The following is a 17411-nucleotide window of genomic DNA, read 5'->3' on the forward strand; positions in this document are numbered from 1 at the left end:
CACAGGATTTGTAAACCTGTTTTGGTTAATGGGTTGGAACACAAACAGATACTGAAAGGTCATCTATGAGTCACATGTTGCCCTTTCAACTTAAATGATGTCACACCTGCTTCTGCTTTGGCACTGTGATGATCTCACAGATAGTGCCGGTCATAGACAGAAGACCTTGGTAATGGCCGACAGCTCGGACAGTCTATCTGTAATTTAATCATTAATGGCGCTGATTCTTTGCTTTTTCAGTCTGACAGCTGCTCTAATCAGCAGCCACAGCAGCAAAAGATAACAGAATGAGGCTGTGTATTTGCATGTGTTTGTGTGTGTTTTTTTGTGTTTGCTTGTTTATTTTGCTGCTGCAATCAGTTTAGAGCCTAATCAGGAACATAAAATGTCTCATTTTTGTATCTTCCCATAAATGCATACTAAAAAACAGGCCAGTGTTTACCAGCAGACGTATAATGGGAACAAATATGAACTGCATGTGTAATACACTTCAAATCACCAGAGCCCATTTGAAAACCACAACTCTGAATGCCTAATTTATGATATGTTAGCTGATTACATTTGACATGTTAGCGCTTGTCCTTCTCCCACCTACGTCCACGTTTGGTTATGTAAACATGTTTTTGAGTGTGTTTAATCAGGTTCTGGCTGTTAGGACAGGTAGCCCCTAGTAGCTGCTCTTTCCCCCATCCATCCTCCCTCATGGCCTTCATATTCACACTCTCAGGGTGATTGCGAAGCAGTTTGGGGTCACAGCAACACTGTGAGTCAGGGGTTAAGCTGAAAAACAACAGTTGCTGACTCTGGCATCGGGATAGAACTTTTTGCTTTTCGGAAGAATCAACTGGGCAAGCAAAAGGCAAATTAACAAGAAAAAAACACAACAACAACACGAAATGAATGTGCATGTGCACGCAAGCTGAACTTTCAGCTGGCATGCATGAGGCCTGTTCTTTGCTGCTCAGAAGGTTTTTGGCCTTTGCCTCAAAACTTGATTCTCTCTTCGTGTGTTTGCAAGAAGGTGGGGCGTTTTTCATGTAAAATTCTATGCTCTGGCAATTTGGCATTGATCCTGAGGGCAATTAACAAGTGTTCTCTCCTACTCATCACCACCCTGACTCATTCTCATTCACACATACATACACCTCTAAAACAGGGAAGGTTTAATTAATCTCTGGCAAATCTAACCGTCTCCAGTGGATGCCTCCCACTCTTCATTTTTCCTCCTACTCCTCCTCCCACAATCCTTTGTTCCTGTCCCAATGAAAAGACAATTCCGCTAATACAAGTGCATTTCTGATAAACCTCAATCTAATGTTTTCACGTTCTCTTTTTCATTTTCCAAATCATCGTTCACCTGCAGGACAGTCCTGGTTACTACTTGCACTTTTGTATATCAGGCGAGGTAAAAAAAAAAAAATAGAGGCTTCCTTCTTATTGTATCGCTGGCACTGTCTTCACCAGAAAGGTCCATCAAGCTCCCTTCGATTTAAATACCCTCCAAGCAGGTAGGAGCCACAATAGGGACTGAACTCCGGTCTCAGTGGTGGCAGTTCTGCCCCTGCACCACCCATAAGCCTTTGAAAGAGAGAGGCCTTTGAAATAGAAATGAAACAAAAGGACGGCTGTTTGTGTGTGACAGAGAAAAATGCGTAGCATTTGTACTCCAGTGACATCCAAACAGCTGGACGTCGGCTTAGACAAAGAACGAGGTGAGTGGACATGGATGGTGGAAAACAATCTTATGGAAACAAATATTTCTGAAAACTGGCATAGTTAAAGTGGTATTCTATACTCTTATTGCCAACTAAATGACTTTGAATTTATCCCACAGCAGCAACAAGTTTTACTAAATTGAAAGCCTAATACAGTTTGTCATCCTGTACTATAAAACTTCACTGGTGTTATTGCAGTTAAAAAACAAACCAGACAAGAACTGAGTGTGAAACCTCAGAGCCCTCAAAGCAGCTTTTCCTGTCACATATGTTTTCTAACAAGGTTTGAAACAATGTTCCTCTGGATATTCTTAATAGCTGCAAATGACTTTCTTTAAGCATTAAAAATGAGGTTGTTACAATATAGCATATTCATCATTTTTATTTGGAAATGTCCATGATAACATTATTGTGACATTTACAAAAAGTGTGGAAATATCCGTCAAATTCATCTTTGCTTATTACATTCTTTGGCTCTGTTTTGCAGAAAATGGCTCAACTCTGCCATCAATAACAATGTCAGCAGAGATGAAATTGTATTATCATATGTGTATTATTACAATATCAGTTGATGGAATCACACAAATTATTTAATTTACATGATTGGTGCACTTCTTTCCTCCATTTTTCCCCATGGACTTCCAGTGTCATGTCATAATCAAAATCCCCTTGCAGTGGAATGCTCTGTTACTATCTAAAATGAAAAGCATATTGATATCTAGTTGACTCCCAATGTTTACTGCACACCTATATGGCTAATAAGCTCTCAAGGCATTTTTGGCGACCTCCCTGATTCTGAACCCACTCCCTAAAGGCACTAAGTACAAAAGTATGAAATGTGACTATGGCTGAAAATAGCCCAGCTTTCATTTCCTTGTGTCATTTGTTCTAATCTGATCCTGGGAGGGTGAGAGCAGCCTGGGGTTGTAGTTAAATACTATCTCTGGGCAAAAAACTTCGGAATAAAAGGATTTTTAAAAAGTCAGACTCCAGCTTCTGTTGAGAGGTTTCTGATCTGTAAAATCAGTAGGGGGTGCTTGGTCCAAATGATTATAAGGGTTAATGTGCCACTCACAGAGAGTCACACATACACACACAAATGAAGGCTCGAGAAACTTTTCAGCTCATACAGTTAAATCTTACTGAGCCATTTTGCTGCTGTTCGGGTTCTAAATGTCAGCAAGCACACACAAACACACAAGAAAGAATGCACAGACATCAACGCGCACATGCACACATGTGGGTTTACATTAGTTCATTAATGCCGTGTTAAGTCAGATTGCAATAATAACAGGGATTAAACACAAGCGTGGACCTGCAATGACCTCCAGTGTGGAGCGATATCATCTAATGCTGTTGAAAGATACACTGAAAAAGAGAGCTGGAGCTTCAGTGGAGAGAAGCAACAGAGGAAGAGAAACAGGATGACTCTGGCAGACGGAGTGAAATGCAAAGAGGGAGTGGCAGCAAGAGACAAGAAGAGAAGTGGAGACAGTGGAGAGAAGCTAATGTAGGCAGAAAGGTCATGTTCAGGAGGAGACTCTGAGGATTCTCCTGTGGCTCCAAGTCTTATTGTGTCTGTCTGCATGTGTGTGAGCTGTGGCAACATGTTTGACACTTGTGTGCTTGTGGTTGTATGTCCGCCGTGTAAACTCTAAGCTGGCTGGGTTTAAGCAGTCGGAGTTGACAGAGGTATGCAGGATGAACTAAACCCAGATCTCTGCTTTACAGACAGACACACACAGCTGCGGAGTCATGCACAATCCCAGCCACACAAACACAGACACACGCATACACAAAACAAGAAAAAACATAGACCTAAATATTTAGAGGATGACAAACGACAATAGAGAAACTGGAGAAAGATGGCGGAAGACAGGGCATCAAGAGAGAATAATGGAAACACACGGAAAGAAACTCAACACTTGTTAAATTTGCACTAAAGGAAGACAATCCTTTTTCCAATGAAAACTTAACAGGACACAAAATCTCTGACTAAAGAATTTTTGAAGGTGTTGCCTGCAGTATGACTGTTGGCTTTTTTTCTCCTTGTGAATAGAAGCATTAATAGAACTGCCTCTCTGTCATCATTTAACAAGTTCATTTTGGAAATGGCTTTTCTTTAAATGTCATTTGACCACTGCTTTATGGCCCTTTATATCTCTTCTAGCAAGAGACCTTTTGAATGCTTCTGAAAAATATGTGGCCCTAAGAGCTTTTCAGGAGCTAAAACCCTTACTTTATAGTTCTATTACTTTTTAAGAGAAATACTGCACTTTTCATTCCACTATATACATTTAAATATGACATCCCCGAGGCCAGATGATTAAACAAAAACACAACTGCTTCCATTTCATTCTCACAGAGTCATGTTTCAGAAAATTATTGGGTAGAAAAAGACTACAAAATAAATACATATTTCATCTGCCTGTGGTATCAATGCAAGACTGTTTATACAACAGGGTTTTTTTTTGGAACAAACCGCTTAATAAAATCATAGTCAGACCATTAATTTTCTCAGATTTTTAGTTTATAAGGGCAAGGTTAACAGTAACTAAAGGCAAACCATGCTCCTTTTGGGATAAAATTAAAAAAATTCACTCACGTGTCAAGAATAAATGTGTTCCCAACATATAATGAAAAGGGATACTAAGTCAGGCTTCCTCAGTGACAACACGAGCCCCTCCAACACACAACGTCAGATCTTTGGGTTATATTATTGATAACATGTGCAGGAAATTCAATAATAGCGGGGTCCAGTAGCATATACAGCTGACACTGCTTTGCATGCATGCCTGTGTGTATCTACGTGTGTGTTTTTGTCGAGCCTAAGTGCGTCATGTCTGTCTGAGGGTGCAGTAGCCTCCCCGGCCATTACCAGGAAAGTCAGATGTTAAAGCACTCAGCACGCCGCATTCTCACGCGCACACACAGACACAACGTTACGTACAGTACCTAGGAAAGAGACGAGGTGACGCCTAAATCAGCTTTTATGTGAGAAGTATTGATTCATTTCCCACCACTAAAAAGACACTTCCATTTTACAGCCCAGCCCGATATTGACCTGACTCCACACTAAATACATATCTGAAGTGTCACCAGCTTTAACATTGCAACCTTCACGCGGCACTACGTTTTATTGCGCTGCATTTCCCCAAATGTCTAAATTTGGGTTTGAATGGACTCCAGTTGTGAACAATGTGCATTTGTGTGAGTGACAAAGTGGGCTACTTGTTTTTGTGCGTATTGTCGTAGACATATTCAGCAGGCTGTTCTCTTTCTCTCTGTCCCTGATGTGTTTTCCATGTGTGCTGGAAAGACAAACACAGCTGCAATTTAATGGCACTCAAATGCTTCTGGGATTTAGAATGCAAGTGTACATGTGCATGTGTCTATGTGTGTGTGTTTGGTCTTTTTGACCACTTTAGTGAAAAGCCTGTTGGAGCTATTCTCCCAGTTTCCCCCCCCCCAAAAAAAAAAAAACACCCAAAAAACATAGCACCTTGCTCCATTACCTTGTGCTTGTGCCTTTGTGTGTGTCTGTCTATGTCCAGGACCAATTTCTGTTTGATGGTTGACATTCAATTTAAGGGTTCATAATTGAGATTTAAGTTGGGCATGTACCACAAGTTGTAAAAGACAAGGAAATATATAATGCCACTGAGAGCTCATAAAGATAGAAATGCAAACGTGTCTGTATCCATGCAAATGAGGGTGTTTTCTTCAGAGAGCCTTGAAGGCCAAAGCGGTATTTCTGAGCAGCTATGTCTGTCGTGAAACAGCTTGTCAGCATCGTCAACCCTGACTGGTGATGTGTGGTCCCCTGTCTTATACTGTATACCCTCTCATTCACAAACACATAAACAGAGACAGCAGGGAGTCCCTGGATGAGATGAGACAGGCAGTGAGCTTCAAATGACCCTGAATACAGAACTGCTGGTGAGTGATAAATGATACAAATACACACTGCCACTTTCTTCCTCTCGCTTTCTCTCTGTCTCTTCCTCATTAACGTGGCATAAATGGAGCCATCTCCTCTCCTCCCAATTGTAAACATTCATTTTTTTCATCTCCAACACTTGCACCGCTGATATATTGGAATTTTCTTCCTTCTCATTCTTCTCGTCCAGCTTTTTTTGCTGGATATCAAAAGAGAAACAGTTTTTACGCTCCATCAGCATTACTGCCACGAAGCGTGTGGCTTTTACTTTCAAGTCAGTTTATACAGAAATTCCCTGTCATATCAGGGCATGAGTTAAACTCACACAGGAAGTGCTCTATTACCAGTTGCTGGTGTAACACACACAGCTACGTAATACACATGTGGACACACAGCTGTACATGTGCTCTGTGAAACTACGTTTGCATTAGTTGGACTTATGGATTATTACGTCAGGTGTTCAACAGCTTATCGATGTGAGGTAGGCAGTGAATCAAACAACAGTTGTTTGCTACAATGATCCCTTAATTCCCACACAATTTGTCCTTCCTAGTCAGCACTTTTCACAAGAGATTCGGCAAAAATTGATCAAGGCATTGAGATACTTTTATTGATCTGTTGTTTGGGCTCCACCTTTGTTACACTGTAGATGTCCTGGACTCATTGTATCTCATGTTCCCCTCTGATTCTCTATTGTTCTTTCACTTTTACTTTCTCTCACACTGTCCAGGCTTTGAAGTTTCCAGCCTGCTTAAAGGAATGCACTGAGCCGTCCAGATTTGTGCTGTTGTTTGCTTGTTGTTCAAATTTTTCTGAATTTATTTTTATTTTGACCCTTGTCAGATCTTACTAAATAAATCATGATTTCTAGATAAGACATGTCCCCAGACTCCTCTAGCGAGCTACTTTTCCCCACAGGCTGGCAACTCTATATAATACTGTGGAAAGTTCTGTTTGCATACATAAGGGAGTATATTCTATGAATATAAACAACCATACATCTGCTGTATTTATACTTTGTTTAATTTTGGCTGCTTATTATGGCCCAGTCACATCACAAAGTCAAAATCAGAAAGGATGACTAACAGGGGTAGTTGGGGAAATGATATAGGTGGTGAATTTGCAGCTAGCCATTTAGCCACTTAAGCCAGCAATTTCTAAGCAAGTTGCTGTGATCTACACAGTAACGTGAGAAATGTGACTCTTTGAATTAGTTGTCAGGATTGTACATTTAGCTCTGTAAAGTGCAACTGAAAGGAGAAAAATGTCCTTGAACTAGTGTCAGTTAGTTTGATCGCTGGCAGGAAAGTTACTTCACAGTTTATTTAAAATAATTATTTCCACTATTGACTCCTGAAACTCTGGCAGATGAGGTTGAATGAAAGTAGACTCCCTTCTTGGACTCGCCAGCTCTCAAAGGTCTCCATTGTACAGATGTTTTTCTGTTAATCAGCTGCATGAAATTAGATGTCATCAAAGCAGAACCAAACATGACAAATCTGAATGCATTAATTTCATCCCCAGAAACACTTTCTAAACACTTTGTGAATGGACCTTTAGCTTTCACTTAATGGCAGTAGCAGCAAAAATTGCTATGCAGCCTCTCGATTCTCCTCTGAACGCCTATAAGAGAGCCCAGACTACCTTTGGAGGAAACCCATTTCAACCGCACATATCCTCTCAATGCAATGAAAAACCTTATGATTCTAGGTGAGGTTTGAACATTGCCGCTTGCTTTCTTTTTCCTTATGGCCACTTTTTATAATCCCCCCGTATGTGGCAGTGTACGTTTTAAACAGCACCATAGCCAACAGAAAAAAAATTGGAACACAAACCACAGAAAAAGTCCAGAGATTATAAAGATTTGAGGAGGTGATGAATTAAGATAGCACATAAAACTGAACAGCATACTGAATCAGAATCACCAGATATTAAATTCTTGTGACACCTGTGATCATTTCTCCAATATTGTCCTATATTTCACCCTGCTATTCATGGTTGCATTTAAACATGATTCAAAGGCGAGGATGGATAATTTTACACTTATTCTGTAAATGCTGCCATGTGTAGGCAAAGCTCAATCACATTTTATTTTAAGACAATTAAACGGTTGTTACTCATAATATTGGAGTTAGCTGAAGCAGCCCTGAGCTGATCCCCAGTTGGTCTACTGCTAGGGAATCACACACACACATGCACACACGCACTTTTCTTCCGACCATTTCCCATCCTGATGTAAAGTCTGGCCGGAAACAGCCATTTCCCTGAACGTTCCCATCTCTCCTCCGGCATACTCCCTCATCCCTGATTCATTGCCAATAAATCACAGTAAGAGACAGAAACGGACAGAGTGAGACAGAGTTAGTGAGAAAAAATTTAAGAGATTAAGAAAAGTGGAGAAGGAAGAGGAGATGACAACATAAACCAGGGGAGAATGCATTGGAGATTAGAAAAGAGAGATGAAGGAAAACCAGATGTGTCCTTGTCAACACCGCACAGGGGTGGAGTTTGCATTGCCCAATATGGCAGAGTGTACATGAAAGCACTGATGTCCTATTGAAGAAAACAACAAAAACAAAAGAGAAGCTATGAGAACAACATCACTAAATACCATTTTAAAGGGCGTTGATCAAAAAAGAGGTGGGTTTTCTACTTTTTTAACATGAAAAGAAAACATTCTGACAAATCAGACAAGCAGAAGTCAAAGAGAACAGGTTATGTTTCAACCACAAACTTTTGAGTGGAAAATCCAACCAATTTCCAAAAAGAGTAAGAAAAGATAGTGACTAATCAGGTGAAGCTGACACCTGTATAGCATTTATGACCTTTGTATATATTGCACGTCTGACCTTGTATATTTAACAAGCTCTGATGAGGGCTGATGAAAGAACAATTGAAACCTGAGTACTTCGGTCTTCCTAATTATGAGACAAATATTGATATTTATTTAGATACTGAGATGTGATACCAACTTTTTTTAGAATTTGTTTTACACTCTTTGGAAAATAGGAGATAAACTTTTAACTTTGTTGGTCTATTACATAAAAATTACAAAAAATTAACTCTCAAGTCCTCAAAGTGGCCAAGTTACCCGGACGGAAACTATTTCCACATGGCCCTCCTTGTTTCTCTCATCCTCTACTTATGGCTGAGTAATGTACGCCACCTGCAAACCCCACCCAAGTGAAGAGCTTTTTGATCATGTCCTCTCTCCTGTTTACTCTCCCACACAGGAGCTCCAGTTACCACTGCCACTTCCCCTGTCCAACTATCAACATCACACCTCATTACAACACAAGAGATTTCAGTCACCACTCAAACTCAGCTCATTTCTTTGTGGGTTTACATTGTCTCCTAAAATAGAAGCTGGCAACTTTGTCCCTGTGGCATAACAGCCGTGCATGGTCCATTTAGTAGCTGCTTTAGAGCATCGTGCTCACAAAAAAAAAGGAAATTAACAACAAAACCATGACAGCTGAGTAGAAACAAAAGCCCCAAATAGCCACTAAATGTGAGAAAACAGTTTTGTAAAAAGCAATAATATCTCATTTGTCCTTGATGAAATATACCTCTTTCTGTCTCATGAGTTTATTCACAGTAACTGTCTCTTTCAGTACTAAAACTTTTGATATTGAATACATGCAGCGTATCATCAAAATGAAAAGCCATTAATGAATATTTCAAGTAAGCCAAACCCTGTCTGAATCATTAGATGACATATTGCAATTTAAAAGAGGCAATGTTCCTCTAGAACTGCTGTTGACATTTCTTCAGCGACACATGCATGCACAGTAACTCGTACTATCGACCAGCAAAGTGCAGATTGCCATACTGGTTACAAATAAGTAGACCTAGTGATGCACAGATGGTCTCATTTTCTACCTGCTGTGTAACACCTGTGACACAGAAAAATATCCAGGCATTGAGACACATTATCACCATGAGCCCCTACAAAGACTGTAAATAGTCATATGTTTAAACTATAAAATCAAGTCACAAACACCTGATAATAGTCAATCTAGATGTATATGTGTAATCCTACATTCTATATTCTATCAGTTTGCTGCTGAATCATAATTACAATACCTGTGTTGAACAAATCTTAATTACTTTGGAGGCCAAAAGAATGGCACACCCTTGTATTTACCAAGGTGCGCTGTGTACAGTTTAAGAGTGTGGCGCAGAACAATTTCAGCAGGAATGACAAGAATTCAGGATTACAACATTTCCCGGAATTTGTTTATCCAGAGGAAGAGCTATGTAAACAATTTCTATATACAGAACCTTATCACATCTGCACAAAAGCAGCGTGTCTAACTCCATCAAATATACTGTATCCTAGAGCGGAAATGTAAAATACAACTATGCAAACGGAAAGTATGCAGGGGATTTACTTTAGTAACATTAACAACTTGAAATCCTCAGATCAGAATACGATTTTTAAGTTGAAATTATGCAATTTCGACTCTGCTGCATCTGCCAGCCATTAAAACCTATTCCACAGGCCAATTTTTCCATGATGCCTGAGATTATTGAATGCACATTATGATGCTATCTTCAAGACATTTTAATATGGGATCCATTTGACTGATATAAGACCAAAATCAAATTCAACTTCCAAAGTTCTTCTTGCAGAGTAGTACGTCATTAGCAAAGTAGTTGGCCAAGATCTCCTGCTATTCACAAATTTTCCCTACAGGGTTTCCTGTCCTGATCAGCATGGGCAGATGGACCCCCTCATTACGGCGACCCCAGATGAAAATGAGAGCAAAATGAGGCCCATTACCATGCGGGCGTGACTAATATGCCCCTACAGACCTCTCCACACACTCTGGACACACTTATCTCACATGCACATGCTAGTCACACATGTACACACACAAAAAAAGCCAGATGTGCATGTGAATCAATAACGAGCATGTGAATCAATAATGGAACTGAGACAAGGGGAAGTTTGTAATAAACTTTTGCCCTATAATATTGACCAGATCTTAGGCTGTTTCATGGGGGGTGGATATCTGGCTCGTACCCTGTTGTGCGTCTTAAAACTTGTTTAGCCATTCACATATGTGCAGTGTCCTTTATCGTTCCTGATGTCATTGGTCCTAAATGCAACACTGGTTCAGCCTAATTCCCCATACTAAGAGTCCTACCTTCTCACAATCTCTTCACTCTTGTGCTTCTCTCTTTAAATTCATCACCTTACTGGATTTGCAGTCATCAACCTCTAATCCACTTATGGTCTCACGCTAGCCTCAATCTTCAGGTCGAAAAATCCTTTCTTCCAAATTTCTTGTTTGCTTTATTTCAAATGTGTATTTACCTATTTCTTCTCTTTCCTAAAGCATCATCTGCCATTTCCTTTTTTGTATTTTTCCACTGAAGCTGCGGCCTGAATATATTTTCCAATCCAAACCGAACTGATCTGAAAGATAACCACCAGGGACAAACAATGCCCAACAAAGGCATCAAGTGTTTTTCTTATTGTGCTCACATTGCTCCATGCTCCACTCATATCGTCATCTCTGTTTTAACCAAACTATTTCTTCCTCTTACAACCTTTCCCGTCTCTTGCGTTTTAACCGCCCTCCCTCGCCTTTGGTGAACAGGTCTGCTGAGTGATTTATAGCCTTGCAACAGGCTGGTAGACGAAGGAGGAGAAAGGGAGGCAGTGTAGATCAAGAGAGGAGGGAGTGAGTAGACATGAGGCTGTTTGGCATTTGAAGTACATGAAGGAGTAATATAAAATACACCTGGTCCGTCCATGGGGCACTCACTGTTCATAGAAACAAAGAGAGGGGAGGAGGGCACAGGGGAGGAGAGAAGAGAGGGTTGGACCGCAGGGGAGAGTGGGGAAAGAGGGAAGTGAGGAGTGGATGGCGCAGGGAGGGGGGGGGGGTCACTCCGTGTTTCCTTTCAGAATGGCTTTTATGGTGTAACTTCAAACGCTGACCTCCCACGCCCCCACCCCTATATCACCCCGCTCCTTTGCTCCATTCGCCCCTCCCTCCTCTTTTTATCACTATTGTGTATGGCCAAGTGGACTGTAATTGGCTATTCTTTCATTAGACTGATTTCAGTATTCTCTGCCCCCCCACAGGAAGAGGCCCTTTTGCTGCCCCTTAGAAGTAAGTGTATTTGTGTGTATGTATGTGTGTGTGTGTGTGTGTGTGTGTGTATGTTATAAAATGTGCCAGACGGTAGGTATCAGGTGGTTTGAAGCGAGCTGCCCTGGCATTTCAGTCACTGTGCGCCCCAAACTTCAACGCAGGAACAGAAGGTAATCTAATTATGTTCTAACGTAAAATAGCCCAAGGATTTCAGACAATGCTTAAATATGTATAAATCTGGTTTTGGATATTGCATATATATCACATCTGCTAAAAACTATAGTTTAGAAATTTTCAGAGGACATGAAAAACAAAACAAAAAGGCAGCAGACTTGGCCAGATATTTATTCCATGTCACCAAGGAGCACTTGGCTAATTTGTTCAAGGCATAAAATGAGCTGTTCAAAAAGACGAGTGGCTTTGCAAAGGTTTCCAACCATCTACACCATGTGAGCATATTTTGAGTGATATGTAAAAGCTGCTCTACTCTCGCTAATGACTTCTGGCCCTCTGTGGCTTATAGATCAGTGTGCGTTCATTAATGATGCAGGCGTGTGCAAGTGCTTGTGTCAATTAGTGGGTGGGGGGGGGATTAGCCGTCTCCAGAGAGTCCTAATTAACACTATAGACACCAACGAAACTGGTATTTTTTTACTTTTTTATTTTGAAGTGAATACTGCAAATAGACAGGAAGTGTGGCAAAAGAGAGACGGATGCAATGAAAGAAGATAAAGGTCAGTCCTGAATGTCAAGGCTCAGTGTTGGCAGCCTCCCCCAGACCAACACAGACGCCACTTACACCTTGACAATGACCACACACGCACACAGTATGTGATGTATACAAGCTCTTAAAAGGTTAAACGTCAGTGGAGGACAACATAAACACAGACTCAAAGTACAGGGTAGTTTGTCCTAGCAGACACAACACATAAACAGAGCAGAGGATAATTGTGTTGTCAGACAAACAAAATTAGTTCAAATCTCAAAAATCACAGCAAATGCCACAATCGTTACAAAGAAAGAAATTCCCAGAGGAGAAAGCGGACACATCACGAGTAAGAAGTAGAGGCAAGAGAGTATAGATTGAAGACTTAATACTGCAAAGTGCCTACCTCTTTGTAGTTCACCTTGGGTTCTATTCTCTTCCGCTTTCTGCCCTTTCCCTGGTGACTCTGACCGAAGAGAATCCATTTTACAACCTGCGGGAGGGAGCGTGGTGGGGGTGAAGTGGTGAAGGCGGGAAAAAGAGGTTGTGTAGAGGTATACAGGTAGAAAGATTGGAGTGAGAGGGAGGACAGCACGAGGAAGGATAGGGAAAAAATGGGAGGGATAATCACAAAGATTTAAGATGCACTTTTTGTCTAAAGATTTAAGAAAAATGTACAGAAAAATACTTTAAAATGACTTTTGTTAGCTTTCAGAACACTTAACAAGTGTAAAGCAGACAACCAGTCAAATACACATCCGTCTATTGCGTCTTCCTTCTAACACGGTTCTATAAATTCCAACTTTTCAGCGCTCACTCATGCAACATTTACAAGTATGGAGCACGGCAACTCCTTACTCTCTGGATTTTTCATTAAACAGGCAATCAAAACCAAACTCTCTGCGCCTTCAACTGTTCATATACATGAATCCACAAAGCAGAGCAAACACACAGTTATGATATGCATTTTTTGTGTCCTAAGAAGTACAAATAATCCTTTCAGGTTTGATTATAAAGGATCTTAACAGGAAGATGAATGGGAGGATTTCAAAATATAGGAGAAGCAATTAGGAACAACATGGGAGCTTTATAGGAAATCTAATAGGCAGCATACAGATTGACACGCAACAGATGCAGAGCGCTGTGTACCGCACTTCACTCTGGGGCAGACAGAGGGAGAGACTCATACAGGGAGCAAATGAGAAAAAGAGGTAAATGAAGTACAAGAGAGGTAGATATATAAGATGGTATCAAAACACTGTGAAATAAAGCATGTAAAGACCATAAGGGGAGAGAAACAAGGAAGAAGCAGTGAGAAGAAACAGCAGCAAAATAACTTGGTGAAGGAAAAGAGACTGATGAGAATCAGATAATAACTGTAACAAGCAGTTTAAATTTTAAATCTGAAAGCTGCTTCGGAGTCTGTCTGCCACTCCCAGAAGATGAGAAGAAGAGACAGAAAAAGAGAGAGGAGGAGAGAGTACCTACCTCTGCTTTGACTTCTTCCACCAGCCTCGTCTGTGACCACACGGCACTCCTTTCATACAGCCACTGAACAACAGAGAAGAAGGGAAAGCAGTGAGCTGGGGGCAAGTGATCAGGACGGAGTGGAATGCTTTGCAGAGGCAGAGAGCCCGAGCGAAGCAGGAAGGGGAGGGAGAAAGGAGAGGTGGGAGGAGAGGGAGGCGGTGGGAGCGCTATCACTTGTTCCTCTGACGGAAACTCGCTACTTGACTCCGGAGGATGAGAGAAAGGAGGAAAGTCAGGGAGAAGAGAGAAAAATGAGGAGGAGGAGGAGGAGGAGGAGGAGGAGGAGGAGGAAGGAAAAAAGATCACCTGACTTACAAGCAACCGACAGAATGGACACTCACCTTAGTCCTCTGCACATCTATTCCTCACACTCACACAAAATGTAGCTTTAGTCATGCAAAAACACACCTACGCAAAGCAGCTAGTAGGCACAAACATACTGCACTTACTATCTCACCTTATTAAGGCTTTCAGTAGAGCCACTGCTCAAGTGATGTGAATCACTCACGAGCGAGAATGGTGACTGCTGTGTGTATGTGTTTGTGTTGGTGTGGTGGGGAAATGAAGGAGACGGAAAGTGGTATATGGAAGCCAATAATAATATCACACTGCTGACACACACACACACACACGCACACACGCACACAAGCACACACACACACACACACAGATACCCAAACAAACAAGAAGCAGCAGCGGCACATCATATCCAGCCTCAAGCAATGATACACACTCCGCAGACATTCCCACGCACACACCAGCATGCGTAGCGTTTCAGCTGCCATCGTTACCATAGCCACACAGACATAAAGTTCAGTACTATAACTGCACAGCTATGTATTTCTCTATGACTATTTCACAAAAGTGCTCCAGCCGCAATAGAGGTACAGAGGGAGGGAGGTGTTAGAGTGGGCTATATAGAATGGAGTGAGTGTTGAGGCAGTAAATTGGCATTGTGTAACAGGATACTGCACATAGCTCTTTTGCTGCTCAGATCTCCACTACTATCCTCTGAATAGCAACCTCTTTGTGTACCTCCAACTCCCTGGTCCTTGTACCTTTGTTTGTGTAGGGTTTGTCTCATGAGTCATTAGACCGTGTGTACAATTTTAGCAGTATTTCACTTTTAAGGCTGCAAACACGGCTGAGTTGTTATGTTGGAAAAGTTTGACAGTCAGTTTTCAACAGAGAGAGTTTGAGCTCAAGGAATTTGGCTTCGCTATGAGGGAGATCCAACCAGTTTCTGCACAAAGTAACAACTTGAGTTTGTGATAACTGTCATTTATCAATAACCTAGCTAGAAAAAGACAAACATAAATAATTAATGTCATAGATGTAGTATAGAGGGAATCAGGCTGAAAGCTCTGGCAAACCAAGGGTAAACTTTATTTAAACACAGTCTCTCAGCCTAGCTCCATTCTCCCAAAGGGAGTGCTTACTCATCTAAACTCTGAGGTCTAAAATAGGCCTTCTCATTTCACATCTCTTACTCCAGGATTGGTGAATGTCATTGTTTATTATTAGGCCAAACCATTTCCTGCCTTTCTCCAATTTGAGCACATTGTAGAGCGATGGATGGGAGGCAGATGGACATAGAGAATCCAACAGAAAAAGATCTTAAAAATGTGTTTGCATGTTGTGTACACAACACACAAGCGTTTGCATTTGTAAAAAGGTTTCAATCGATCCGGCTTATCTCAATAGCCGGTGACTGGCACATCCAAAAAAAAAAAAAAAGAAGTCTGTGCAAGTGCACTCAGCCATCATCCAATCAGGTGTGAGAAAACAGCAGCCCATCCACACTGTCCTTCCCGCCCTCAGAGGCCCCAGAAGGGCTCCAGTTACATCATCACATAATCTAGAAGGTGAAGGTTCCCAGACATCAACCCAAGAGCAGACACACAAAAACGAAGGTACTCACAGTGGTAAATAAGATCAGTTACCATGGAAATGGGAGAATTGAAGAAGCTGTTAAAGTGGATTGATAGTGTGTGTGTTTGTGTGTGTGTGTGTGTGTGTGTGTGTGTGTGTGTGTGTGTGTGTGTGTAGCCTTGCAATCCTAGAATCTATGACTGTGGGTCTTTTTCTAGAGTGCAGAGTGAGAGTACAGAGGCAGAGCAGCACTGCTCACCATTTTCAGATGAAGTAAAAGAGATAGTGATTCAGTGACACAAGAGCAAGAGCACTGTACATTGAAAGCAATTTCCATTGAAGAAACTTTCTTTTTTATGGGAAACCTGCCTAATAATTTCAAAACATTTCTTCATTTGGAGCTGCCGGAACATGCTGTGATATGGAAAATAATCATCATCAAGCAGTATTTAAATGACTACTGGCCAATAGTCACACATAATTTAAGCTGCTGCTGCATGCATACAGACTATTATCTACAACTGATAAGGGCCATCATTTTAGTGGCATTACACAGTTGTTTACAGCTGTTCAATGCTGAGAGAAATGCTATCCAGCCATTGTCATAAATGCATGTAGCATATTCCGCCCAGGAAAACAAATGAGACTACATGTAAGACTTCTGGATCTAAGCATTAGATCTTAACCTATGCTTGAGTGTAGCTGATGACATGGTCTCAAAACCCCATTGATTTATGATCGATTTGAAACAATATTCTAGTATGTTGTACACTCTAACTTCACTGCAGTCTGCTCTTGACCATCATTAAATACTCAGGCCACTTTTTGTCATTCTAATTCATACGAACTAAAAAAATAAATAAATAAAAAACCCAGACAGACAGAAAGACTCCTCATACCTTCGGAATTCCCGGTCGATCGAGCCAGTCAGCATAAATGGCACTAAGCGTGAGGCTTTTTCTGTGACACAATAGCACAAGTGTTAGCAATTTTGCTATTATCAAAACTGTAATTGTTATTGCCCAAGACAGCCTTTGAAAACATGTCTCTGGGAAAATATGACGGGGTCATGGCAGACATGAGTTTAGGCCAACACCTTAAACAAAAAGAGGGGCACACCCACTTTCCTATACAAGGTCTAGCAAACAGGCAAGTACAGACAATGAATTGGATTTATACACATGCATCTTTTGCAAGCAAATATGTACATGCATGGGTGTAGCTGATTGGGGCCGGGGCCAGTCGATGTATTGGACATGAAAAATTTGAAATACCATTCACAGAACAACAAGTGACTGAACTGATTTGCAAAAACAAATGTGCATGCAAAAAAACATTCCACAGCAGTCAGATAGCATGTATGCAAACTGTAAATTATTCTCTCAGAACACACACACCGAGTGGAGGAGTAACCACACAGCATAACATTCACCAGACTATCAATCCTACCCATCTGTGCGTTGAAAAAAATTCCACATTTGCCTTCCCCTAAGCTTTTACTGTACCGTGACGTTAGTCCATTAAAGGGATTATTTTGT

At 41.1% G+C, this 17411-nt stretch overlaps 1 protein-coding gene across 2 annotated transcripts in view; it reads right to left on the minus strand.

Moving 5' to 3' along the window:
• The window catches only part of aopep (aminopeptidase O (putative)), a 70792-nt gene that overhangs the window by 20110 nt on the left and 33271 nt on the right, over positions 1-17411 (minus strand). For both annotated transcript variants that reach the window (XM_075467741.1, XM_075467742.1), the window contains exons 12-14: positions 16773-16833; positions 13960-14022; positions 12878-12964 (exon numbers count right to left, since the gene is read on the minus strand). In XM_075467741.1, coding sequence (XP_075323856.1) covers positions 12878-12964; positions 13960-14022; positions 16773-16833 — 211 coding nt within the window. The remainder of the gene's footprint in view (positions 1-12877; positions 12965-13959; positions 14023-16772; positions 16834-17411) is intronic.

This window comes from Odontesthes bonariensis, chromosome 6, assembly GCF_027942865.1.
Source record: "Odontesthes bonariensis isolate fOdoBon6 chromosome 6, fOdoBon6.hap1, whole genome shotgun sequence".
NCBI lineage: Eukaryota > Metazoa > Chordata > Actinopteri > Atheriniformes > Atherinopsidae > Odontesthes > Odontesthes bonariensis.